This window comes from Malaclemys terrapin, chromosome 9, assembly GCF_027887155.1.
Source record: "Malaclemys terrapin pileata isolate rMalTer1 chromosome 9, rMalTer1.hap1, whole genome shotgun sequence".
Lineage (NCBI taxonomy): Eukaryota > Metazoa > Chordata > Testudines > Emydidae > Malaclemys > Malaclemys terrapin.
In genome coordinates, this window is record NC_071513.1 from 40,881,421 (window position 1) to 40,909,130 (window position 27,710).

The following is a 27,710-nucleotide window of genomic DNA, read 5'->3' on the forward strand; positions in this document are numbered from 1 at the left end:
GCTTTACACCGCAGCATTTGACTTTATCCCTCCACGGGAGAGGGGAGATACAGTGGGAGAGACATGGATCTTAGCTGGTTATTCTGTGTCTTTGCACACAGACATGCAGAGCGCAGGGCAGGACAACTCAGAAAGACCCAGAACCTTCCAGAACAGGGCACGGCAGTTACCTGATGAGCTCAGTAGTGGTTAAGAAGGCTGTGTAGCTTTGCAGGGCATACCCAAGTCACCTCTGAGAGCTGAGCTAATCAGAGAGTGGGGGGAAGGTTATAAATAGAGGAATTAAAAACAGCCCTGTGGACTCAGCAGCTGATCGAAGCAGGACCAAGAACTGAGGTTGCTGTGAGGGCTGGGTCCCATCCCTGCACCACTCAGGTCAGTGCTATTCCAGCTTTACTTACTAGGGCAGTATTAGGATAATGTTGGTCCATAGTGTGACGTTGCACTCCATATGCTTTATAAAATATGCTTGGACTGTGAATATAATGTAACTGGAATATGCTTTATGCAAAAGGTCTCTTGTAAGGTATCATTACAAAGCTTATAATCTACTGAGTGTGTTAATCCTATTTGTATGAATGTATCATTCTTGTATCTGAAGTTAAAATATGAAGTATTACTCTGAAGTCTTATTGTAATTATGCAAAGTGTGGGCCATTAATGGTGGTTTAGAATCTTGATGGCTCCCGTTGACCTGGATAATCGGTTGTAAATGGCTCTGTTTACTTGTAAGCCTTCCTGTATACGGGGGAGCCAGCCAGTGGGTAATGAAGTCTCACAGGACATATGAACATATCACATGATACTGGAATCCATCTTAAACTTGGTGTTTTTCCATTTAGAAGGAGGGGTGGAAACCCAGAGAGAGACAAAGGATTCCCGCCTTATGCCAAAGCTATAAAAGGGGGTGGAACAGAACAAAGGGGGATGCAGTCATGAGAAATTCCGTAGTTACCACCTGAGCTGGAACTAACAAGAACTGTACCAGGGAAAGGATTGGGCCCAGACTAGAAGGAGTCTAGTCTGTGAAAGAAGCTTATTGGAACATCTCTGAGGGTGAGATTTACCCGTATTCAATTTCTTTACTGTATTAGGCTTAGACTTGCCTGTTTTGTTTTATTTTGCTTGGTAACTTACTTTGTTCTGTCTGTTATTACTTGAAACCACTTAAATCCTACTTTTTATACTTAATGAAATCATTCTTGTTTATTATTAAACCCAGAGTAAGTGATTAATACCTGGGGGAGCAAACAGCTGTGCATATCTCGCTATCAGTGTTATAGAGGGCGGACAATTTATGAGTTTACCCCGTATAAGATTTATACAGAGTAAAACCAATTTATTTGGGGTTTGGATCCCATTGGGAGCTGGGTGTCTGGGTGCTGCAGAGAGGTGACCTGCTGAGCAGTTTTTGGTTAAAGTCTGCAGCTTTGGGGGCGTGGACCCGACGTGGGTCTGTGTTGCAGCAGGCTAGCGTGTCTGGCTCAAGAAGGCAGGGTTCTGGAGTCCCAAGCTGGCAGGGAGGCTCAGAGGTAATCTCATCACATCAGGTGACAGTCCCAAGGGGCTCTCTGTGACCGAACCCGTCACACATAGCGGTGTGTTTTATGGACCTAGAAGGAGAGCTGGGGGTGGGGGAACATTTATTACCTTTAGTGGTGTAGCCCATAAAACTAACTTAGCCTTTTATTTTACTTAGCAGTAACTCAAGGAACCTACAGGCCTGTATCCTGTAAGGCATTGACTTAACCATGTTAGGATAAGTAAAGTAGGTCTATGACCCTTAGCATATATAAAATGGCCCAGCAGTTTCCAGTTCCCCAAAATCTAGGGTAATAGCTTGCTCAAGAGAGGGAGTTGGTACTTAACGATACCAGGCAACTGCAGGAACACTGAACTGATACTGGGCTGGGATATTTTCAGATAGAATTGTTGGCAGATGTTTAACCACAAACTTGCTTTAGCAATAGGTGACATCTATGATAATGAGCTAAAAGGCATTAATATGTTTACCTATCGGACAAAGGCACCCCAATATTATGACGGTGAGGAAGTCAGATTTGGACAGGGGAAGCTGGGCATCTGAATAAATATTCATGATAGTGCCCAGACCCTACAATAGGCCAAGCCACCATATAGCGTGCACTAGCTTTCCATCACTGACTCCTTAGCTCTTCATTGTTCTTATCTACCACCGACCTCTGGGTGTTGGGGGGCTGAACCATCAGACTCATTTGGCATGCCAGGGACAGAGCTATTCCTCTGTCTCTCACCACCAGATCCCCTAGGAGGGGTGTGAGTAGATGAGCATATGCAGGGGATGACACCACAGGTATCCCTAATGCTATTTTACTGCTATTTGTTTTTGTGGTTTGGAAGTTCCTTCTCTTCCTTGATTGTGTTAATAAAAGTGGCTAAGGCTTTGCTTTTCCCTCAGTGCGAGTGTCTTTGCCATGCACCCTGGGTTCCCTACAAGATATTGAACTTGTTAGTTTTAATTCTGTTGAGTCTGATTCTGGAATGAGAACCTATTACCCCCAGCTCATTAAATTAATAGCAAATGGCAATCAATACCATTAACAGCCATTAAAGAATCAGGTTACAGAACCTGTGGCACTTACATTTGGCTCTCAGCTAACTGCTCTGAACTGGGATTCTGTCTCGGTTAGGGAGCACGAATGGGGCAGCACTTACTGAGGGGAGGGTCTGTGAATTCTTGCCCATGTTAGCTGGGTCTATGGGGAGAAGATGGTGCCCTATAGAGTGAGAGGCTTGTAGAGATCCAGGGAATGGATATTTTATAGGCTGATCCTGATCCCTGCACCACTTTGGCTACAGGCTAGAGATTTGTGTTTCACCAGCAACTGAGAGGACCAGCCAGCTATTGTTCCAAGGGCTGAAAGCTGCTAGCTGGGGAGCTCCCCAGAGTGTTTGTTCGCTGCCAGGGTCTGAAGTGTTTGACAGGAGTGTTCTCGAGCTCTGAAGAGTCCAGGTGACACACACGACACACCACAGTCACCCTGCAAAGACTGAGGGCTTGTCTACACTGGCACTTACTGGCACTTACTGCTGCAACTTTCTCGCTCAGGGGTGGGAAAAAAACAGTGCTGTAACACGCCAGTGTAGACAGTGCGCCAGCGCTGGTAGCTACACCCCGCGTGGAGGTGGGTTTTTTAGAGTGCTGGGAGAGCTCTGCCACAACTACACAAGCCACGTTAAAGTGCTGCCGTGGCAGGGCTTTAATGTTGCCTGCGTAGACAAGCCCTGAGAAACCATCTCTGAGAGGAGACCAGAGGTGGATGTGTTTTGATATGTGAGCTAAAGTACAGACAGTTACCCTGAAACCTTATAGTGGAATGTTTGTAGCCGAAAAAAAAGGGGGGCAGTCTGTATAAGCAGATTTACTGTCTAAGAGCTTTTGTTTAAAAGTTCTTCACAGTATTCCAAATGCTATTTACAATGTTGTATACAATTTACTGTGTGTTTTGTGAGCACTCAATGTTTGTTTTATCAATAAAGTGCCGGTGCTTCCTCAGGAAACGACTGGGAACTATGACCCTCCATTGATCAGGGTTTTACATACACTAGCCCCAGAGGTTACAGGAGAGAGGTCTGACTCTCTGTGATGCTTTCTGGAAAGACAGAGCTCTGGCCAGCGCGTCAGCCAAATGCCAACCTGAGGTGCAGGAAGAAGGGGAGTGGAATAGATCTATACAGAATTTTGCCTAAGCACACCCTGCCCTCTCACTTACTGTCTTAATAGACAGACGAAGGAAGGATTATTATCTCTACCGTACAGATGAGGAGCACAGGCACAGAGACTAAGGCCCGGTCTACACCTAAAACGTAGATTGACGTAACCCCTGAGAGATGTAGTTAAGCTGACCTAAGCCCGGTGTAGACACTGTTAAGTAGATGAAGAATTCTTCTTTTGACCTCGCTACCACCTCTCAAGGGGGTGGATTAACTCCAGGATGGAAAAGCCCTTCTGTCGTAGTAGAAAGCGTCCACACTACAGTGACACAGGTCAAGTTGAGAAGCATCTTACTCTGCCAGTCATCCCACTGAGGGCTACTCAGGGGAGCAAAGTACTGAGTAAAGGCGGCAGAATGGAGCCCTATATTAATTTGGGGCTGGATTCCAATACCCTTACTCACTGAGTAGCGCCTTACCTCACAAGGAGTCCCATTGGTGTAAGTGGCTACTCCATGCGAATAAGAGGATCAGAATCTAGCCCATAACATGCTGCTCTCCTCTGGTGTCTTTTTTCCAGTGCCCTTTACAAATCTTAATTAATCCTCTCAACACCCAATAATAATCCTTAGCCCTTATAGGACTTTCTGCCACAGATCTCAAAGCACTTCTCAAAAGTTAATAAGCAATGGGGAAGCAAAGGTGGAGGCAGTTGCTGGCCAGAGAATGAAAGGTGCACATGAGGTCTAAGTCGAGAGCTTGCTACTCACTGTAAGGAGCCGAGAGAACGCTTTCTGGTGAGATAATTTGGCTTGCTTCACGCCTTCGTTAAGGGGCTGTTCCAGCTGGGCAAAACATTTCTCAATCTCCTTCTCCAAAGCCTCGATCTTGTCCTCCACAAAGCCTTCCAAGCCGCTCTGCTGATAGTGATTCTGCAATGACAGAAGAGCAAAGGACACATCATTGTGCAGCTGATGCTGGAGGCAAAATAAAGATACAGGCCAAGATTTCTTCTCGCTAGAAACCGCAGCGCAGGCCTGGGTTCGGTCAGCACCCGGATGGGAGGCATCTAAAGAACACACTGTGCTGGAAGAGGTGGTGTCGCCAGTCCAGCCGGTGGTGCTCTGAGTCGGTAATGAACCAAAGCCCTAGCGTGGCATGATGCTGGAGGCCGTGTGAAGGGACAGCTGGGAAACAGGGAGGTACAAGGTTTGGCTGCCTTTGCAGATAAAGCCTGTAGTGGTTTTAAACATCAATTATAGATAGGGGGGAAAGAACAGAATCTCTGTATCTTTTTCCTACTTTCACTGCTTTACCCACCCACAGAACACAATGGGCGCAGGGATACGTTTTTGTCCCCCAGTGATATGGGTCCAGTGGTGAGCAATCGGGAGGTAGTGCTTGGTGTGACATCATCAAAAAGCCCAACCAGCCAAGTAGAGCATGGCCTTGGACAACGTGGGTGTGTCTACACTAGGGAAAATAGCATGTTTCAGCTCTGATGCAGTTTCACTGATGCTGCCAATGGAGTAAGCTGTAGTGTAGAAGGGGTGCAGGGATTTCTACCATGTCATCATCTAACCCTGCTCTAGGGACAGAACTCAGAGCCTACTGCATCAAAAAGTATAGTCCCTCTCCCTAGTTTGAACTACAGAACCATCCCCATTAGCTGTCAGCAGTATAGGGTCTATGGCACATAGATAAACAGCTCCAGCTCCATCCATCGGGGGCAGTGGTGCATTTACACACTAGCCAGCTCATTACTAGATTTTTAGAACAGATTTGCATTTGTTTCCTGCTAGGAACCATGGGGCGAGTGGCCCGGTTCAAAGGAGCAGGGATGGAACGGGGAGAAGGCAGCATTCAGAGAAACTGCTGCAGTGGGAAGAGAGGGGAATATTCACTGCACCATCACTGTGCTAGTAGTGAAGCAGATTGTAGCGCCCAAAGCTTTTCCAGCCGTACCACCGTGTCTCGTGTGGAGTTGAAATTCTCAGCCAGCAGGACAATGCTGAGAGCCTCTGTCACATAATCCATTAGCAGCTTCTTCTTCTCTTTCAGAAAGATATTCCTGATGTACTTTCTCAGCTTGGGGATCTCTGGAATAGCACAGAGAGGCAGAGTTACGCCTAGTCTACACCGAGGATGACCTAGCCATGGCGCTCAGGGCTGTGAAAAATTTCACTCCCTGTGTGATGTAAGTAAGAACATAAGAACAGCATATTGGGTCCGACCAAAGGTCCATCTAGCCCAGTATCCAGTCTTCCTTTTTTTGTTTTAAACCTGCTGCCTATTAATTTCATTAGGTGACCCCTAGTTCTTGTGTTATGAGGAGTAAAAAACACTTCCTTATTTACTTTCTCCACACCAGTCATGATTTTATAGACCTCTATCATATCCCCCCTTAGTCGTCTCTTTTCCAATCTGAAAAGTCCCAGTCTTATTAATCTCTCCTCATATAGAAACTGTTCCATACCCTTAGTCATTTTTGTTGCCCTTTTCTGTACCTTTTCCAATTCCAATATATCTTTTTTGAGATGGGGCAACCAGATCAGCACGCAGTATTCAAGATGTGGGCGTGCCATGGATTTATATAGTGGCAACTTGATATTTTCTGTCTTATTATCTATCCCTCTCTTAATTATTCCCAGCATTTTGTTCGCTTTTTTGACTGCTGCTGCACATTCAGTGGATGTTTTCAGAGAACTATTCACAATGCCTCCAAGATCTCTTTCTTGAGTAGTAACAGTTAATTTAGACCCCGTCATTTTACATGTATAGTTGGAGTTATGTTTTCCAATGTGCATTACTTTGCATTTATCAACACTGAATTTCATCTGCCATTTTGTTACCCAGTCACCCAGATTTGTAAAATCCATTTGTAACTCTTCACAGTCTGCCTGGGACTTAACTATCTTGAGTAGTTTTGTATCATCTGCAAATTTTGCCACCTCACTGTTTACCCCTTTTTCCAGGTCATTTATGAATATGTTAAATAAGACTGGTCCCAGTACAGACCCCTGGGGGAAACCGCTATTTACTTCTCTCTATTCTGAGAAATGACTATTTATTCCTACCCTTTGTTTCCCATCTTTTAACCAGTTACCGATCCATGAGAGAACCTTCCCTCTTATCCCATGACAGCTTACGTTGCTTAAGAGCTTTTGGTGAGGGACCTTGTCAAAGGCTTTCTGAAAATCTAAATACACGATATCCACTGGATCCCCTACATCTTTGTTGACCCCCTCAAAGAATTCTAGTCGACTGGGAGGCATGATTTCCCTTTACAAAAGGGAACCATGTTGACTCTTCCCCAACAAATTATGTTCATCTATGTGTCTGACAATTCTGTTCTTTACTATAGTTTCAATCAGTTTTCCCAATACTGAAGTCAGGCTTACTGGCCTGTAATTGCCGGGATCACCTCTGGAGTCCTTTCTAAAAATTGGTGTCACATTAGCTATCCTCCAATCATCTGGTACAGAAGCTGATTTAAATTATAGGTTATAGACTACAGTTAGTGGTTCTGCAATTTCACATTTGAGTTTCTTCAGAACTCTTGGGTGAATACCATCTGGTCCTGGTGACCTATTACTGTTTAGTTTATTGGTTTGTTCCAAAACCTCCTCTAATGACACCTCAATCTGGAACTGTTCCTCAGATTTGTCACCTAAAAAGACTGGCTCAGCTTTCAGAATGTCCCTCACATCCTCAGCCGTGAAGACGGTAGACACAGCTGGGTCAACAGCCGAGCTACCACCTCTCGAGGGGATGACTTTGCTACAGCAAAAGAAAAACCCCTTCTGTTGCTGAAGCGAGTGTCTACACTACAGCACGTCAGCAATGTAGTTGCAGCGGCAGCGCTTGTAGTATAGACATATCCTTAGAAATGTGGTAGGAGACATTCCTCCTGCAGGATGTTCAGCAGGGGGAACATTGCTCCGGCAGAGCTTCCCGTCAGTGAACACAGGGCTGGATTAAGGCCTAGGCCTCGGACCCCAGCTCCAGGAGCCGTGTGATTACATCAGAATCCCAGCCTGCATTTACAAAGGGTAAAGTCTTTGTTCCTCACAGTTGTGAATAATAGCTTGGAAACAGGTTCAGTAACATCTGCCTGAAAATGCACAGAGCCTGAACCAATTGCTGTGAGGGTGGGCACTGCCCCATGCATTTCAGTGGGGCTGTTAACCCCACTGCTCTGGAGGGCTCTCCGAACTCCAGCCCAGCAGAGGGCTCTGTGCGTAGCAGGAGTGGAAAAGTGCAGACAGCTTGACCCATCCAAACAGAAACACAGAGAGCAGAGGGGACTCCTGTTTACACTCACGCTGCTCCTGAGGAGAGGGGCATCAGGCAGTCATGCCTGGTGGGAAGAAGTAGACTCTCTTGGCTATTAAGCCAAAGGGCCTATTGCTAAGTAAAGGCTTATTATCAAGCGAACCAACGGTTTTGCAAGCTTTATGAATAGTTTGTAATAATGATGTTTAGTTGTGTAAACTTCATTAAAAGTGGAAAATTTAATTTAGTGGGAGTGGAAAGTTTAGTTGCTTGAGGTTTAGCACAACAGCTTGTTTATCAGAACAAGTGCTTTAATGGCAAGATGGACTGACCGCATTAGTATGGGAAGTTTGGATATTGCAATATACATTTGGAAATTTGCAACATGCCTTATTGTGATAGACTCAAGGAGTTCAGTCTATTTAGCTTAACAAGGAGAAGGTTAAGGTTTACCTTAGAGCCTCTAAGTACCTAAATGGGGAATAAATATTTGATAATGGGCTCTTCAGTCTAGCAGACAAAGCTGTAACGTGATCGAGTGGCTGGAAGTTAAGCTAGACAAATTCAGAGTAGAAATAAGGTGCAAGTTTTTAACATTGGGGGTCATTAACCACTGCAACAACTGTGGATTCTCGCTCACTGTAAATGTTTGAATCAAGTGCTGTATAAAAGCTAGGAATTATTACTGGATGTTCTTCGGAAGGGTGGGCTCTAGTTCAAACCCAGCTACTGGACTTGGAGTGGGAAGTACTCCGGCGCAGTCCTATGACCTGCGTTATGCAGGAGGTCAGACTAGATGATCACAATGGTCCTTCTGGCCCTCACATCTGTGAAACTCTGCCTCAGACACTCTGGGAGCAGAGGGGGCCCTCCTGGCACTATCACTCTAGGTGGCAGGTTGGGGGAACTGTAGGGGTGGAGCCATGATACCCCCCTCCCCATGTCATGATGTGCTTAGGGCTCCAGGCTGCTTCAGTATGAACCTGGGTGAACGTTCCATCTATAGAACGTCTCTTGTTTCAGTTGAGAGACTTGGAGGAAAAGCTGGTGTCTCAGAAACTCAGGGACCTACAAATTGCCTGCTGCAGATCTGAGCAGGGCAGCGGTGGCGGTTTGTGCAGGTGTAACCCACCAAGACCACTTAGAGAGAGAGAAAATGAGTCTGCTCTGCAGCCTTAGCCAACAGCCAGTTGGCTTTTAATTCATGTGGCAGAGGCTCATGAACTAAGCTCCAGAGGTCCCCAGTTCGATCCCACCGATGACCAGGGTCTGTCAGCGTTACACAGGGATCTGCGTATGGAGGCAGAAGCTACACAACGTTGGGAGAGGAAAAGGGGAAGCAACACAAAGAAGGAAACAGGGGACTGAGAAGCAGAGCTAAGCTTTGCTATCAACAACACATGTAGTGCTGTGTCCTCTGAATGCCGCCTCTCCTGCGGCTTCCGGGCAGGCTGTGTGACAAGCAAGGAAGGTTGCGGCTGTGCAATGACAGGTACATGGGGTATTGAACCTCCAGCATTCAGGACATGAGACCCTGTAGTTTGAAGGATGAAGTCCTCTCCCTGGCCCTGTCGCAGTGTTATACCCCCTGAGGCTCAGGCAGAGACAGGGATTCACAGCACACACAGCAGTGACATCAATGCCCACAACCTCTGCTTTGCCAGAAGGTCTGTGGAGCCCAATGCAGGAGTAGTGCTAGCTGCAGAGGTGGTGTTGCTGGATCAGCTGAGGGATACGCTAATACAGGGCATCCCTTTGGCTGCAGGGGCCAGGCTGGGGCATGGGCATGGAATTTACAACACCCTGGGTCAGCTTTAGCGAGTCTGATCCTTGATCATTAAAAGGTAAAGCTTCTCTAGCCTTCAACTGCAGGTTAAACTTCCGTTCAGGGCACCAAGATGCCAGGATTCTGGATTCAGCAGTGGACGGGCCCAGCAGAACAACTGGGTCCCATGCAACAAGACAGCATATGTAGGGGGCTGCAGGGAGGGCTACTGAGATGTCAAGGGAAGGGACTGGACAGCGGGCCTATAGAGATTTGGGATGGAAGAAAGGTGGGGTCACTGGTGGAAGAGAAGCCAGAAGTGGGGCTCTCAGATGGTCATTGGAGAGGGTCTGAACCTCAGAGGTGCCAAGCACCTGCAACCCCCACAGATTTCCGTGTCTGCAGTGCACTGGGACTCAGAGCTGTGGATTCAATTTTTGGCTCTGCCACAGATACCCCGTGTGACCTTGGCCAAGTCACTTAATCTCGGAGCCTCAGTTCCCCATTAAAACAGACAGTGACACTCACTTTGTTTGTCGAATCTATTTAGATCATCAGCTCTTTATGGCAGGGACTGTCTCTTATTATGTGCATGTAGATCGCCTAGCACCACAGAGTCCCAATTGTGGTTTTAGCTTTGTAATACAATTGTAATAGAAGGTGTAATTGTAATACAAATAATAACAATACATATAATCCCCACAGTTTGGGGAAAAGCATCTGCACATTTAGATGCTGCTTTGAACCAAATTCCTGCATCAGTAACGTGTGCCCAACACCAGTAAGAGATGCAGAGTCAGCACTCTGAGCAATGAAGCATTAGCAATTCATGTTGAAAGAACAATTGTATGTTACCTGTCTCTTCCTTATTCATATACTTCTCCCGCCAGTATTCTTTAGCACTGACTGTGTAAACGAGATCAGCCTTGTTCAGAATTTCTGAGTCACTCGGCAGTATTCCCTAAAAAACAAAAGCAAACAAACAAACAAAAACACCCCCCCACACAGATTATGTAAAAAGTGGGGTTATTGAAGCAGCTTCAGAAAATTCATAAGAACATAAGAGCGGCCAGACTGGGTGAGAACAGAGGTCCATCTAGCCCAGTATCTTGTTTTCCAACAGTGGCCAAGACCAGGTGCCCCAGAGGGAATGAACAGAACAGGCAATCATGAAGTGATCCATCCCCTGTTGCTCATTCCCAGCTTCTGGCAAGTTCTATTGTCACTGCAGAATTCCGCCAGTTAGCACAATAAGTGGTGCAGCGAGTGTGAATTTAATCAGTTGTGTATCCTCAACTACCCCATTCATATCAGGATCCAGTTCAAAACTGCGCTCCCTCCCTCCCTCCCTTTAGCAGCAAACTCCTCTGTCTGGTCACACAATCTCACCATTATTGGGGCGAGAGCCCCTTCCTCTGCAGCTTGTGCCACCAAGAACAGCCTTGTGAAATCTCTGCCTTATCAATGTCCCAGCTCATCTCTCTCCCTTTCTGAGGCCTCCTTTCCTCTCTCCCTACGTTACCGGCTTTGTTTAAGGAATGCTTTGTGCTGCAGACAAACAGTGCATCTTAAATCCCTAATTCTTTATTACTGTGAAACGATTGGATTTGGGATGTCAATTTTTCATTGAGCAAACACCGACTCAAGGATCAGCTTTGTCTGCACACTGACTTTAATGCCTGGATCCCTTATTTATGACTCAGAATCAAACCACAGAGGATGGTCAGCTCCAAACACACACGTTTTTATCACTGGATGGGATTTTCAGAAGTGCCTAACAAGGCTAGGCAACTAGCTCCCATTGGATGTTGACAGTAATTAGGCACCTGAAGGCCAAGACAGAGCTGGCCCCAGAATTCAATAGGGCTTAGAACTTTGTGAGCTGACATCGAGGTTTTTATAGTATAGTTGAGACCATGTAGAAATCACCACATCTCATGGAAAAATACTTACTTATAAATGTTAGTCCAAGGACCATCACATTTACTATTGAAATATACTAGGAATAGGTTTCCAACAACTAGAAAACCCAGTGTTATACTTTACCCCGAGCTTTGTCTTCATTCCTTTGATTTTCTTCCCTTTCACTGATGCGTTCCTCTCTAAAATGGCATCGTGTCTGGTTTCTATAGGTTTCTACATTTGGAAAGACAATGAAAGTTACTAGAGGTAGCCCCCAAAATGCTTTCATAGATTTTAAAGCCAGCAGATACCATCTAATCTGGTTTCCAACAAAACACAGGGCAAACTTCACCCTGGAATTTCTGCATCAAGCCCAGAACTTCTGTTTGAGCTAGAGCAGATCTTTTAGGGCTTGTCTACATGAACCAGTAATGCCAACTACAGGGATGTGATTTCTAGAGCCCACTAATATGTTGCACATTAACTGGCACATGTGGACCCTGCCAGCGTGGACTAGAAGTTCCCTAGTGTGCTTTTAACATACTGCTGTTAACCTGGATTAACAGTCAACATGGATTTGTCAAGAACAAATCATGTAAACCGAATCTAATAGCTTTCCTTGATAGGGTAACAAGCCTTGTTGATGGGGGAAGCGGTAGATGTGGTATATCTTGACTTTAGTAAGGTTGTTGATACTGTCTCGCATGACCTTCTCATAAACTAACTAGGGAAATACAGCCTAGATGGAGCTACAATAAGGTGGGTGCCTAACTGGTTGGAAAACCGTTCCCAGAGAGTAGTTATCAGTGGTTCACAGTCAAGTTGGAAGGGCATATAGAGTGGGGTCCCACAGGAATCGGTCCTTGGTCTGGTTCTGTTCAATATCTTCATCAGTGATTTAGATAATGGCATAGAGAGTACACTTAAAGTCGGCGGACAGTACCAAGCTAGGAGGGTTTGCAGGTGCTTTGGAGGATAGGATTAAAATTCAAAATGATCTGGACAAACTGGATGTAAGGGGGCTGCTGGCCCCCACTGACACTTAGTGGGGTTTTTGGCTGGCCTCTCCCAGTACCAAAGGAAAGGGGAAGGGCCGAAGAGAAATCAGGATCCTGAGACTGACGGTCCCCAGGGCCAATGGGGAGAGGCCAATGCTCCATGTCAGCCTGATTGACAAGACAGGCCGGCCAATGAGAGAGCCAAGAGGTCGGGGTCCCGACCTCCATGTGAGGGGAGCTGCCTGAGGCAGAGGGGGGCTGAGTTAAGGGGAGAGCAGTAGCCAGAGCTGGGCTGGGAAGCTGAGCCGCGCCGGCCAGAGCCAGAGGGGCAGAGGAGCAGCTCAGAGAGCTGAGCTGGGGCTGGGGCTGGGGCAGGCCGGAGCCGGGTGCAGTGAGCGGCTGGGGAGAGCGAGGGGGGCCCTGGGCAATGGGCCCAGCACAGGGAGACGCCCCCAGTGAAGAGGCCGGGCAGGCCAGACTTGGGGGGATCGTAACCCCGACAGGGCGGGGGCCACGCTGGGAAGCAGGGCCCTGCCACCTAGAGCCTGAGGGCGTGTGGCCACCGCCAGAGCAAGTGTCCGACCCGCAGCGTCCCTGCAGCACAGCCAGGGCCTGGGCAGGGCCTGGGACGGGTGAGGAACAGACCAAGCTGCCCTGACCTTCCAGTGACGCTGGTTGTGGTGCCCCTGTGCCCACAGAGCGGGGTGACGGGTTTTCCTTTAACCTTTCCCAGTTTTCCCTCATTGTTTTAATTGGGTGCTGTTTAATAAACTGTATTTGCTTTGAGCTCTATGCAGTGATCAGTGGGTCAGGGAAGCATCCAGAGAGGAGAGAGCGTCCCGGAGTGGGGACACCCTAGCCCCTGGCCTAAGTGACCAGGACAAGTTTGGGGATCGAGCCCCCCAGGAATGCTGGGTCCAGCCTTGTCGGGGTTACGAGGACTTTGCCACCCAGGAGAGTGGAAGGGGAGTCCCCCAGGTCAGGCAGGCCTGTGGGTAAAGGGAGCTGGAGCGAGGACTCAGATCCTTTGGGTAGCCGATTCCACTGGGGCAGTGTAAAAGCCAGGAAAGTTCCCCACAATGGTGGGACCATTCACCCGCTTACATGGAGAAATGGTCTGAAGTGAATAGGATGAAAATTCAATAAGGACAAATGCAAAATACTCCACTTAGGAAGGAACAATCAGTTTCACACATACAAAATGACTGCCTAGGAAGGAGTACTACAGAAAGAGGTTTGGGGATCGTAGTGGATCACAAGCTAAATATGAGTCAACAGTGTAACACCGACGCAAAAAAAGTGATCATTCTGGGATGTTATGGCAGGGGTATTGTAAGAAAGACGAGAAGTAATTCTTCTGCTCTACTCAGCACTTATAAGGCCTCAGTTGGAGTACTGTGTCCAGTTCTGGGCACCACATTTCAGGAAAGATGTGAACAAATTGGAGAAAGTCCAGAGAAGAGCAACAAAAATGATTAAAGGTCTACTTGTGAAGTAACTCCCTTCTCTTTATGTGTTGCTATAATAATGCCTGCATCTGTAATTTTCACTTCATGCATTTCTCAGCGCTCCCATGTATAGGGACTGTCTTATTGCTCCAGTTTTACAGCTGGAGAAGCTAAGGGGAACAGAGGTTAAGTGACTAACCCAAGGACACACAATGAGTCTGTTATAAAGATGGGAGGAGAACAAGGGACTTCATGGCTCTCATGCCACTGCACTAGGCCTCTCTTAGGATATTTACCCCATTCCAGCTGATGATCAACTTCCTCCCTGAACTACAAATGCCGATAGCTCTTGTATTTTATCCTGATTGTGGGCTAAACTGTCTTTTTCTTACCCACCCAAAGTGAATGGGGGCCTCACATGTGTAGGGTGAGCAGGTGATACCTAGACTGGGCCCATGGATGCTATAAATTAACCCTGCAGCTCCTCTTACAGTAATCAGGACTCTTGCTGGAACACCCCATTGTATTTAGCAGCCCTAGTGGATGACATCCATCTTTAGAAGATAAATCAGTGACCTCTCATTTTTGTTCATGGAGAGTTCATTCTTAAGACTATAACTTATTTTTTAAAAAAGTCTGCAAATACTCACGTGTTTCTCTTTTCTTTCCCTGGAAAAAAATTAAAATGACACATTTAATCAGGTATGGCAAACATCAAAACTCCTATCATGCCCATTGCACATAACTACGTGCAGGGGGTTATGGGAAGGTGACAATACACAGTCTGGAAGGTAGGAAACGGGCTTTAGCATGTTCATAAGTATTGCAGACTGGATCAGACCCAAGGTCCATCTAGCTCAACATCCTGTCTCTGGCAGAGGCCAGCACCAGATGTTTCAATGGAAGGTGCAAGAATCATTGTAGAAAGCAACCACAGAATGACCTGTTTCTTCCTAACCCCCTGTGACACAGAAGTGAATTGGTGCTTCGCAACTCTTGTCAGATCTGACATACTTGCTACACCTCACACACTGTCATCATGATATATATCCAAAAGGTGGCCCGTAATATATCATTAATATTCTTGCTTTATGTACATACATATGATCAACCCACAAAGAACTTTACAGATGGGCAGGAAATATGTGACTAAAATGTGTGTAAACCAGGCACATCGGGGGAAACTGATAAGTTTTCTCCAGACAAAGGAAAGAGGCTGACATCTCAGACCAGGTGGGTCCAATTCAGTGGTCTATTCATTTGTATCTGAGGTTGCAGGAAGAGATCATTTGCATTGTAAAAATCACCAGCAAGAGAGAAGACAGCCTGGAATTTACAGCAGACAGACTGGCAGCCACACCCAGCAGGGGAAAGGAACCTTATGTGGGAATACATTTCAAAGGTTTACTGTTCTATAAAGAGAGGGGGCGCAAACCCCTAAATGATAGATCACTTAGGGGATTCAAGAGGCCAAAGCTCTTGAAATAAGAGGTTACTTCCTGTACTGGAAGTTCTTCAAGATGTGTGGTCCCTAGATGTATTCCACACATAGGTGTACATCCGTGCTGTGCACGTGCGTCCTGATTTTTTCCAAGCAGTGTCTGTTGACCTGCATGTGCGGTATGTCCTTTTGTGCTCCCGACTGAGAGTGTAAGGGGCAGTGCAGGTCAGCACTACTCCAGACCCTCCTCTTACTGCACTATGGTGAAGTCTGAAGCAGAGGGACAGGAGGGCCGGTAGTGGAACACAGCTAGGGACCACACATCTCAGAGAACCTCCAGGTACAGTAAGTAACATCCTCTTCTTCGAGTGATGGGCCCTAAGTGTATTTCACACATGGGGGACTTGTGAGCACTGATCAGTGTGGGGTGGGTGCAAGGTGGCTTATTGTAGAGTCATTTGCAATACAGTTCATCCCATGGCCGGTTTCTTCCTAAATCCCCTGTGACACACATACCCGTTGGTGATTCAACACTCAATGCTCTGGTTGGTGAGGCTGTGAGCTCCTGGGGAAGTGCAGCTGCAGAGCCACGGCCTGACCCGGTTCTCTGTGCTGCGCGGTAGCGTGGCAGCCCGTCCTGGTGCTCTGGGCGGTGCAGCTGTAGCGCTGCCAGCCACCGGTGCTCCAGGCAGTGCGGTAAGGGGGCAGAGGAGTTCGGGGTGGTGGTCAGGGGGCAAGGGTGTGGATAGGGGTCGCAGGGGTGTGGATAGGGGTCAGAGGGCAGGGAACATGGGGGCAGGGGTCCCGGGGGGCAGTCAGGAATGAGAGGAGGGGTTGGATGGGGCGGTGGGGGGCAGTCAGGGGCGGGTAGTCTGGGGCCAGTCAGGGGACTGGGAGGATGGGGGGTGGATGGTGCAGGAGTCCCGGGGGGGCCGTCAGGGGGCGAGAAGCAGGGGGGGGTCGGATGGGGGCGTTGACCAGGCCATGCCTGGCTGTTTGGGGAGGCACAGCCTCCCCTAACCGGCCTTCCATACAATTTTGGAAACCCGATGTAGCCCTCAGGCCAAAAAGTTTGCCTGCCCCTGCCCTAGGTCCTTTTCTCCAGAATTGCTGCCTAGCCATTCGGTCCCTAGTCTGTAGCAGTGCATGGGATTCTTCCATCTTAAGTGCAGGACTCTGCACTTGTCCTTGTTGAACCTCATCAGATTTCTTTTGGCCTAATCCTCCTATTTGTCTAGGTCCCTCTGTATCCTATCCCTACCCTCCAGCATATCTACCACTCCTCCCAGTTTAGTATCATCTGCAAACTTGCTGAGGGTACAATCCACGCCATCCTCCAGATCATTATTGAAAATATTGAACAAAACCGGCCCCAGGACCGACCCTTGGGGCACTCCGCTTGATACCGGCTGCCAACTAGTCATGGAGCCATTGATCACTACCCGTTGAGCCCGATGATCTAGCCAGATTTCTATCCCTTATAGTCCATCCTAGCAGCTAGGCCATGGCAGCACAGGCTGTGGCCAGGGCCAGCTCTAGGTTTTTGGCCACCCCAAGCAAAAAAATTTTTGGCTGCCCCCACCCCAGCCCTGGGCTCTCTCTTCCCCGCCCCCTCCCGCCCCAGCCCTGGGCTCCCCCCCACCAGTGATGGCTCTGCCCGCTCCCCACTCACCTCCAGCCGGTCCGGCATTGGCAGGGTCGGGGTAAGCAGCAGGCCTCCCGGGCCGTGCCTCAGCCCAGGGTCCCTCCATCCAGGGCTCCCGCCTCCAGGACTGGCCGGGACCTGGGAGGGCAGAGCCGGGGGACCGCCCCAGCAGAGGGCTGAGGAGCCGGGGCAGGATAGCCCCAGAGGCAGCGGAGCCCCGGAGAGTGGGACGCAGGACCCCCACGACAGCACCCCGCCATCTATGGCCCCGCTGCAACTGCTGCTTCTGGCCGCCCTGCCACAGTCCCTGGGCAGCTTGGGCTGCTTCGCCCAGCTCCGGCTGCAGTGCTGGGGGCAGCCGCCCTGCGGCACCTGCAGGCGGCTCCGTGTGCCCCGTGGGGTGTCCCCCAGCCTGAGTGTCCCCCACTCGAAGCCTGCCCGGCCCAGCCACAAGGTGTGGGCGCTGCTCCCCCGCGGCGCGAACCACAGCGGCTGCAGGGCGCCCCCCGGGCACGACGCGCTGCTGCTGCCAGGGCCGGCTCTAGGCTTTTGCCACCAGAAGCACAAAAAAAAAAAATGACCAGAATGCTGCCCTTGAAAATGTGCTGCCCCAAGCACGTGCTTGGTTTGCTGGTGCCTAGAGCTGGCCCTGGCTGTGGCACAGACTAGGTACCAAATACAGCCCCCAGGGAGCTGGATATGTACTTGGGCAGCTAGCCCATGTTGCAGTGGCTTCACTGCTATTGGCACCCGAGCTAGCTAGCTCAGAGCTAGCATGGGTATGGCTCCATGTGCTGCAGTCACACCCCCGAGGGCCGTGCAGACAGAACCATGGGGGTGGAGTAGCTTGCTGTAGCCTTGGCTTACACAGCAGGTCTTTTAGCTCAGGCAGTTGAGGCTCATGTGTTTAAATCCTGAGATCTCAGGTTCAGTTCCTGATGCCGAGCCTCCCAGGGGCACAGTGTTACACACACAAATACCCACACTTTCATCCTGTCTAGACCAGAGGTTCTCAAACTGTGCAGGAGGGGGAATGTATTCTGGGGAGGTGCAAGATGCTTTAGGGAAAAAACACCTTACTGCACACATTTTACCTACAGCAATGAATAACTAGCAAAGCGGATTCCTCCAGACATATCAGGTCCTAAGATGATGCTGTGCCTTTTGGTGGATTTCTGTTCAGCCTGCCTAGCATTATACAAAGTCGTTGCCATCTGTACGTTAATCCGTTTGCTAGAAAGCAGTGTGCACATTTAGTTGTAAACATCATCACAGTTTTGCTTTTGTTCTTATTACAAGGGATCGTTGGGTCTGTCTGAATCAATGCCTCACTGTTTTTAATATTTAGTGAGTTGCAGGTTGGTTTATTTTTTATCTCTATATGTACTTGTGTGGCGGAAGGGGGGGGCGTAAATTACTACTAGACACAAAGAAGGGGGGCATGATCAAATACGTTTGAGAACCCCTGGTACTGTTGTTAGACACTGCAGTCAGAAAACACCAGCCAGAACAAATGGCAGATGCTTCAGAAGCCGATGGGTGAACATGGATGAGGTGGTAGCTAGAAGGAGGGGCTGCAGGAGGAAGACAGGCAGACACACTGTAAATCTCTAAAGGAAAGACTCTCAGTCCCTGAAGCCCAGGGACAGTCTATTCCACTACCTCAGGTATTCCTTCAGATGCAGCTTATCAGACTTGGTGACCACCAGAGCGATGTCACTGCACATCCCGCCTTGGTAAGCTTTGATGCTCTCTTTCAGCAGCACTTCATGGACTTTGGCCCCCACAGCTCGTTCGATGTCGCTGATAATCCAGATGACTGAACATTTATTGATGCTCTTAAGGAGAGAGAGAGAGAGAGAGGATTATATCTGGAAGCAAAGAGGCAGCCAGGCTCCATCCTGAGACATGCCGAGCACCCTGGATTCCCCACTGACTGCAATGGCAGTGCAGAGTGCTCAGTCTCTGCAGGATTGTGCCAGCAATTTACAGACTTGAGCCCCTAGCTCACGCCCCTCAGCTGTGTGCCACTCAGGACTGTGCTAGCTGGCGGTTCTGAGCTGACCTCTAGAGGTATTTCTACTCAGCAATTAAACACCATGGGGGAAGGAGGGTCCCAGAGCCCAGGCTCCAGCCCAAGCCAGAACATCTACACAGCAATTTTACAGCCCCAGAGCCCCTGAGTCAGCTGAAGCGGGCCAGCTGCGGGTGTTTAATTGCTGCGTAGATATTCCGTGGGACAGCCCTAGTGCAGAGACGATAAAGGTATATCTGATCATTGCAGGGTCTGCACTAGTGAAGAGCGGATGGAGAAAGGGGCTATGGGGCTTTGATGCTACAGGAATCCAGGAGCAGCAATGGATCCAAGCTGGGAAGCACCGTTAGCTAATATCAGGGGTGCCCCCGCACTAGACGGTGTGGATGCTGCTTCGTTCCGTTAAAGCCTTGCCCAGGCCTTCCCCAGGCCACAGAGCTCACGGCCCTCTCTAGAACTTTCCTTCCTTCATTACATTGGAATAGTAACACTAGAACCAATGGTTAAATGCTTTCCAGCCAAATAGCATATCAGCATTTTCTCCCACACATCACAGAGCTGGTGAGTCACCTCTTTCCACATTTCGTCCCTTTTGCTGTTGAAATCTCCTGTCCCGGGAATATCCATAAACACGACACCTTCCGGAATCATGTCGGACTTCGGAATCGTCACTTCCATGTATTTGATTAGTGGCCAGAGTCGCATCTTGGCTTTCTCTTCCTCCAGTGCTGCCTCCTCCTCATCCTTGTCACTCTGACACCGCACATAAGGGTCCAGTTTGTCAGAGAGTTCTTTTGCCTGAAACACGATAAATAAATCAAACTCTGCCCCTCCATGGTGATAGGACCTCAAAGTCATCAGTGAACAGTAAAATTAATTGACAATCTGCCACCTGGGGGTCTTGTGAGACTAAGTTTCATTCCCCACCATTTTACAGAGGAGGAAACTGAGGGGCCGGGAAGAGCAAAAGCACCAGTGAGTCATTGTCTGAGCTGGGAATAGAGCCCAGGAAGTCTAGCCTCCTTCCAATTCTGATAGAGCTGTCACAAGAGCTAAACAGCAGGAGGGAAGCACAGCATCTCCCTCTCTGGTACTGCAGAGGACACCTGAGCGAGTCACTGTAGCCTGAGGCCTGATTAACTTTCTCCAGCATCCCCCATAAATCCCTGGGAGTGGCTGTGGCTAGGGAATGGGGCAAGGAGGTGGGCTGCCGGGGGGAGAGGGTTACAGCTGCCTCTGCATGGCTGGCAGAGCTGATCAGAAAGCAGAAATGTTCCCTGTGGTCAATTCCTCAGGGAAAATCCCCACTTGAAATTTGGGAAGAGGAAGGCAGGAAAACCCCTGAATATCCCAAAGCCAAGATGACATTTTTAAATCGAAACAAAGCAAAACAATTGTTTCAAAGTGATGATTTGCCACAAAAGTATTGTTGGTTTGATGTCCCTGATAGGAAAAAATCAGAATATCAGTTACAATTGACATTTTCCTGCCTAACGTTTAGACTTCAACTAACCCACATTTTCCAACTGGAAATATTTTTGGTGAGGAAATGTTGCCGGGCTCTAGGTGGCAGCACTGGAGCTGCCTTCCTGCCAGGGGTGTGGAGGAGTGGGATGGGGCAGGCGGAGCTCACTCCCTCAGTGGGACAGACTGGGGTAATCTCCATGGGGAATCCCACAATAGATTCATGCAGGAGGGGTCAATTTTGCCCTGAGTTTGGCCTATTCCAAGTTCTCTGCAAAAACCCATCCACAGCCAGCAAAGCTCGTTCGTAGCTCAATGTAAAGCTGAAGGAGGCACCTACTGAATTTAAATGTTACCGCCTTTCCTTAAAGGGGTACATCTGCACTGCGAAGGGGGCAGAGGGGTATGATTGCAGCACATGGAGACATACCCGAGCTAGCTTTGATCTAGATAGCAGTGATGCTGCAGTGGCATGGATTTCTGTGCGGGGGAGCTGCCCGAGTAATTATCCAGGGTTCTGGGTGGGCTTGTACAGCTGCCACAGCTTCACTGCTATTGGTATATGAGCTAACTGGCTCAAAGCTACCTCGGGTGTGTCTAGGAGACGTCTGACTGCAGCACTGCCAACTTTAAGAAATCAAAATCTTTTTGGTGATTTTAAAAACCACCAAATCCTGTTTTTCAGTTTGTCTTTTGACCTTTTAACTTCCCTTTACGCCTTAGTCATTGTGTGTATAATAATTTCAGCTTGAAAAAGTCAGACTTTAGTGTACACCTCTCCCTAGCCGCTCATCCTCTCCTCACCCCCAAGACAGGGAAATGTCTGGTCACCCATTTCCTGTCACTGTCTTGACTCTCTCCCCTCCTACTTTTGTTCCTCTGACAAAAGAACGACTGGCTGGTAAATAGTTTTGAGCATCACTGCCTTAATTAGTGCAGCAGGATTCACACTCCCACGCAGAACTTATATAATTGTTCAGGGATGATGACTTACATATTAGAGAACTTTAAATGTATATCGGTCACTCATATAAGCGATGTCACAGGAAAAAATATGAGGCATTGGTTTAGCCATTGGCAAGAAACAACACTTCCCTGCTTCTCCTCTCCCCTGCCTTCACTGTCTGAAACTGGGACTGAGCCCAGCTGCTCCGGACTCCCTCTGCCGGCTCTAGCACCTCCCTCCCCATCCCCTCGCCTTCCCAGCCTCCTCCTGCTCTGGCCTCACCCTCTCCACCCATCTCCCTGACATAAGAACGGCCACACTGGGTCAGATCAATGGTCCATCTAGCCCACCACCCGGTCTTCGGACAGTGGCCAATGCCAGATGCTTCACAAGGAGTGAACAGAACAAAGCTCTTTATCTAGTGATCCATCCCCTGTCGTCCACTCCCAATTTCTGGCAGTCAGAGGTTTAGAGCATGGGGTTTGTCCCTGACCGTCTTGGCTAAGAGCCATAGATTGACCTGTCCTCCATGAACTGATCTCGTTCTTTTTTGAACCCACAACGGTCTTCTGGATTTGGAATTTATGATCACACACTCACTCACCTGCGCTCCCTCGAGGCGAATACATTTTGCGGGAGGGATATTTACTAGGGGCTTTGCTCTCAACAGGTCTTCATAAGGTCTTTTTTCAGCATCTCTCCCATAGAGCGCTTGAAGCTTTTGGACAGCTTCACCTACATCATCCTCGCCCTTCCCTTCCTCCTCCTCTTCTTCCTCCTCTCCGGGTTTCCGCACAAGCTCCACCAGATTCTTCAGTTCCTCCTTCCATTCCTGCCAGTACAGAAAAGGGCAAACAGGCCATTGTTATCTTGGGCATTCGGGGGGCCGGGGCGGGGGCTGGGCAAGGCTGCTACAGAATAATGCAGGAGTTGGGGCTGGATTTGACTTGGGTTGTCGAGGCAGTGGTAGTGGATTTCAGTAGCTATGGGGGTGCCTAGAGCTCAGGCTGGGTGGGATTGGTGTAACAGCATTCCAATCAAAGGGATTACAGAGCTATTTTAGTGCCGAGCAGAGGGCAGAGGATGGGAGCTGGGAACTGGCTCGGTGCTGCAGGAGACGCTGTGGGGAACTATAGTGCAGACGCAGCACAAGTGGTTCCCTGGCTTCTGCAGCAGACGAACTAGCTGTGGTTCCAGCAGCAGGATTCCCCTCTGGACAACTACAAGCAAAGCAGGGAGGGAAGTGCTGTTGCTTCCACCTGTTCCCTTCTGGCCTACTAAGAGAACCAGCCCCAACCCTGTCCTTAGAGGACACTCATTCCTTCCTGGAGCCCTTGGCAATCATCAGGCAGGGCTGAGGTTTAATACAAGATGCAGCCAGCAGGGGCCTTCTGGGCCAGGGAGCCAGCTGCCCTCTCCATAAAACAGAGTTACCCTGTGTAGGGGCTGTGGCTACACACCCTGCAGCCAGGATACTGTCCTAAAGAACACATCCGTGCCCTGCGCCATGCTGAAGAATTAAACTTGCCTGTAGTGAGAGAAGGTGAATTTTTGCCTCGTAGTTTTTGCTCCGGCTGCTGCTGACTTGCACGATGCACGAGGTGCAGGCTTGGCTCCCCGACACTGGCAGGAAGAACTGCTGCTCGATGATGGCATTGAACAGTGAGCTCTTTCCAGCCCCGGTGCTGCCAAAGAGCCCAATGTAAATGGGGTCCAGCGAAGACTTTTCTTTCAAGGTGAGGAGGCGGTTCCTGTGGAAAAGGCAAGAGGAAGGGAGGGTTAGACAGATTCACAAATTTGGGAAGGGCCAGGCAGTTCCCTTCCTCACAAATACAGCCCCATTGGAGTCAATGGAAAGACTCCCCTTCTTCCCAACCCCCAAATTGATTTAGATGAACACTGGATCAGGCTCCGCTATCGTTAAGGTTTGGCTGGATGGACAGACAAGTTTTCCTGCCATAAACCATGAACCAAGGCCTAGAGCAGCTACAGCTGGTGAGGGGCTAGGAACCCTGGAATACGCCCCTAGAAGCAGAAGGTCTGTGTCATGGGGTGTATGTACCCCACGCTAGCCCAGCAACCAAAGGGTTAATACAGGCACTGCCAGCCACTACTGATTGGCCGGCTAACAGCAGCTGGGAGGATAAAAGGGCTGGGAGGCAGGAGAAAGGAACTCCTGTCAGCTGACTACCAGAGAGCTGCCCAGGGAGAACACCCCAGCAAGGGGCGAACAGGCCAATAGACTGAAGAGCCTGCAGAGGCCCGAAGGAAGGCAGGACGGAGCTCAGGGTACTCTCAGAATCAGCAAACCCAGACGCTCCTTGTCTGGCTTGAGGGCCCTGAGCTGGAACCCAGTGGAGTGGGTGGGCCTGGGTTCCCCTACCAGCCCCCCGACAGACCTGAGAACAGAGAGGCTTTCCAGGTTCCTGGACACCAGGAGTGGCCTGACAGCCCTGCTGAGCTGAGTGAGCCAGAGCCAGGCGCTCCCCACGTTTGGCTGTGGGGACCCCTTTGCACTGACGCACCACCTCACGGTCTGTCTAGTGCAGTACGGATGTGTCAACACAGTTGTGAGTCCGGGGTCCAGCCATCCTAAACCTGGGTTTACAATGTCATGTGGATGCACAAGCGCAGGCTTGGAGACACCGACTCTCTAGGCGTGAGTCCCACAGACCCAGTATCAGAGGGGTAGCCGTGTTAGTCTGAATCTGTAAAAAGCAACAGAGGGTCCTGTGGCACCTTTGAGACTAACAGAAGTATTGGGAGCATGAGCTTTCGTGGGTAAGAACCTCACTTCTTCAGATGCAAGTAATGGAAATCCCATTACTTGCATCTGAAGAAGTGAGGTTCTTACCCACGAAAGCTCATGCTCCCAATAATTCTGTTAGTCTCAAAGGTGCCATAGGACCCACAAACTCAGGTTTACAATGCAGTGTAGACATACCCCCAATGGCCTTATTCTCCCCATGTCATCCTGTTCAGGCAGCGGGGCCCAATCCCAAACTGGGAGCATCCCCAGAGAGCCGTGTAAGCCCAGAGAAGCCTGTGCAAAGGCCCTGAGCCACCATACCAGCTCTTTGCTTCTCCTTGGTTCCTGAGCAGCAACGTTCTATAGAACCTGCACCATTATGGATGCCTCCCGGCCACAGTTTCCTCTTGGAGCCCTGGGGGGAGACCCATGTGGGGAAGGTATCTGCAGTGGGGTTCTCTTTTCCACTAGCTCTACAGGGCTGGGGAATGAACTGTCCCTGCAGCAGGGACATCCCAGAATTGTGAGGGGTCTTATACTTTCCTCTGAAGCAGCTGGTGCTGCCTCTGTCAGAGAAAGGACCCTGGTCTAGAGGGACCGTGGTCTGATCCAGTTTGTCAATTCCTATGGTGCTATCTAGACACAGGCCTGAATCGGAATCCTGCAAATGCAGGAGGAGTTCAGAGCCAGATCTGCACAGTGCGACATGGGTCTGTCCATAGAGCAGGAAAGCAGAGCCCTATGTGAGTGTAGGCTGGGGTGTCTAAATCATTGTGCGTTAAGGGAGAAATTGGGCTGCAGACTCACTTGAGATATTTAATCTCGTCCGATATATTATCCTGGGACAGAGAGTTGGTCAGCTTCTCGTACGTAGTGTTCAGAACTTTTCTGACTGTGGATTCCATAGTTTCATCTGGAAGGAGGAGACAATTACATGCCAGGGATAGACTGAGCTCTCACCAGCTAAGCAGCATTGTGCCAGGTCAGTGCAAGGAGAGGAGACCTCCAAGGAAAACCCAGGATACTATAGGAAATGGCAACGGTGATTCAATAGATGGCTCTTCATCCCTATCAGCCCCAATGCTCCAGCATGGTGCTAGGGGGTGCTGTGCTACCAGCCCAGTGGTTCTCAACCCGCAGCCTACAGGCCGCTTGCAGCCCAATCAGCACACAGCTGCAACCCATGTGCCATCCTCAGGGCCGTACAGGTAGTATATATATTGTGTGGATGTGACCCACATATTAACATATTGAGAGCTGCATATGCGGCCCTAAGATGACCAGATAGCAAGGGTGAAAAATCGGAACGGGTGTGGGGGGTAATTGGCACCGGTATAAGACAAAGCCCCAAATATCAGGCTTGTCCCGATTTTATAGGAACATCTGGTCACCCTATGCGGCCCACAATAGAAAATAGGTTCAGAACCACTGTGCTAGAGGCTATTTCCGATGAGCTTTAAGAGTGAGGCCCTGTGGCCAGATTCCACTTGGTGCACCCACTGCATGCAGAGTGGCAGCCAGAGTGCAGTTCCCCTGGTGCAGAGGACCTGGGCGTAATATCTCAGGAATAATGTCACTATCTTGAAAATTTGTGCCCTTAAGGTCTTGGAATGAAAGGGAGTCACTAGGGAACATATGTCTCAGTGGTTGCCCAGTTAAGTGAGACGGAGTTATCACTCCTCCCTAGCTAGCCAATCATGTCGTGCATTGCTTAATTGTCTGCCATGCCCCAACTCAGAGAAGTCAATGGAAAACCATCAAAGACAAACTATAGACCTCCAGACCACTTGGAAGGGGAAAGGAACAATATGGCGATGAAGGAATGGCCCTGGCTGTGAATAAAGACAAAAGACTGATTAAGCAGATCATAGGATGGTTCATGGAAGACTTGGTCCTGGCTACTTGGGACAAGCAAGTGCTGCAAAAGACAGAACTTTGGGGTGAGACTCTACTCTATTAGCTAGGAAAGGTAACTATTAGTAAGTGTAGACCCTAGTTCATGTCTTATGATTTTGTTTTATATGAAACCATTTGTTTCCATCACTTACCCTTGTTTCCAGTTGAATCTCTAGTCTTTCTTAAACTAATTCCCTTTTGTTTCACTATGATTAAGGCCCTACCAAATTCATGGCCATGAAAAACGCGTCACGGATCGTGAAATCTGTTTTTTTTGTGTGCTTTTGCCCTGTACTATACAGATTTCATGGGGGAGACCAGCGTTTCCCAAATTGGAGGTCCTGACCCAAAAGGGAGTTGCAGGGGGGTCGCAATGTTATATTAGGGGGTTTGTGGTATTGTCACCCTTACTACTGTGCTGCCTTCAGAGCTGGGCAGCCGGAGAGTGGCAGCTGTTGGCCAGGCACCCAGCTCTGAAGGCAGCGCCCCGCAAGCAAGAGTGCAGAAGTAAGGGTGGTAATACCATACCATGCCACCCTTACTTCGGCGCTGCTGCCTTCAAAGCTGGGTGGCTAAAGAGCGATGGCTACTGACTGAGGGCCCAACTCTTCAGGCAGCAGCGCAGATGTAAGGGTGGCAATACCATACCATACCGTGCCATCCTTACTTATGTGCTGCTGCTAGCAGCAATTCTGTCTTCAGAGCTGGGCTCCCGGCCAGCAGCTGCCACTCTCCAGCTGCCCAGCTCTGAACGCAGTGCTGCCACCAGCAGTAGCAGCAGCGCAGAAGTAAGGGCAGCAGTACCACAACCCCCCCCCACACACACACACACACAATAACCTTAACTTAAATAGCTGAACTCACGACATTTATGATTTTTAAAATCCTATGACTGTGAAATTGACCAAAATGGTCCGTGAATTTGGAAGGGCCCTAACTATGATTGAACTCAAGAGCTGTGCGTGGTACAGGACAGGAGCAGTGGGCTAAGGTAAAACTGGGATACATTTTTCCTTTGGGAACAGAGGATCTGGGATTTCTGTGGGTATCCAGTGACGAGGGACAGGACACAGCAGTGGGACACTTTGAAGGCACTTGCAGGCTGGCTGATGTCTAGTGTCAGCCTGCAGGGCAAAGGCAGGGCTGGTGTAGCCCAGAGGAGAGTGCTTGAGCGGCTGACAGGCTGGTTGTATTATAGCGTTAACGCCCAGCTGGCACAAGACTCCCTCACACTGGAAGCAGGTGGCAACAAGGTGATTCGCAGTCCTGGATGCCCTGAGAAGCATCACAGCTTCCATGGGATTCCGCGGCCCAGATCCCCCCCTGCTGCAAGTGCCATAGAGCAGTGACATGAACATGGGCTGGTGCAGCCTTGCACCCTAGCCCTGGGGAGGGAGAGCGGCTTCTGTACCCTCAACCACAGCCAGGGCTGGGTCCAGTTTTGCCCTCTCCC

The 27,710-nt window shown here is 49.3% G+C and overlaps 1 protein-coding gene across 1 annotated transcript in view; it reads right to left on the reverse strand.

Moving 5' to 3' along the window:
* LOC128843329 (nuclear GTPase SLIP-GC-like) overlaps window positions 1-27,710 on the reverse strand; it is a 62,082-nt gene that overhangs the window by 28,479 nt on the left and 5,893 nt on the right. Inside the window, exons 4-13 of the mRNA XM_054040096.1 lie at window positions 25,169-25,274; window positions 23,141-23,363; window positions 22,217-22,444; window positions 19,773-20,000; window positions 18,830-19,005; window positions 14,732-14,750; window positions 11,780-11,869; window positions 10,589-10,694; window positions 5,659-5,792; window positions 4,464-4,625 (exon numbers count right to left, since the gene is read on the reverse strand). Of these exons, the coding sequence (XP_053896071.1) occupies window positions 4,464-4,625; window positions 5,659-5,792; window positions 10,589-10,694; window positions 11,780-11,869; window positions 14,732-14,750; window positions 18,830-19,005; window positions 19,773-20,000; window positions 22,217-22,444; window positions 23,141-23,363; window positions 25,169-25,274 (1,472 nt within the window). The remainder of the gene's footprint in view (window positions 1-4,463; window positions 4,626-5,658; window positions 5,793-10,588; window positions 10,695-11,779; window positions 11,870-14,731; window positions 14,751-18,829; window positions 19,006-19,772; window positions 20,001-22,216; window positions 22,445-23,140; window positions 23,364-25,168; window positions 25,275-27,710) is intronic.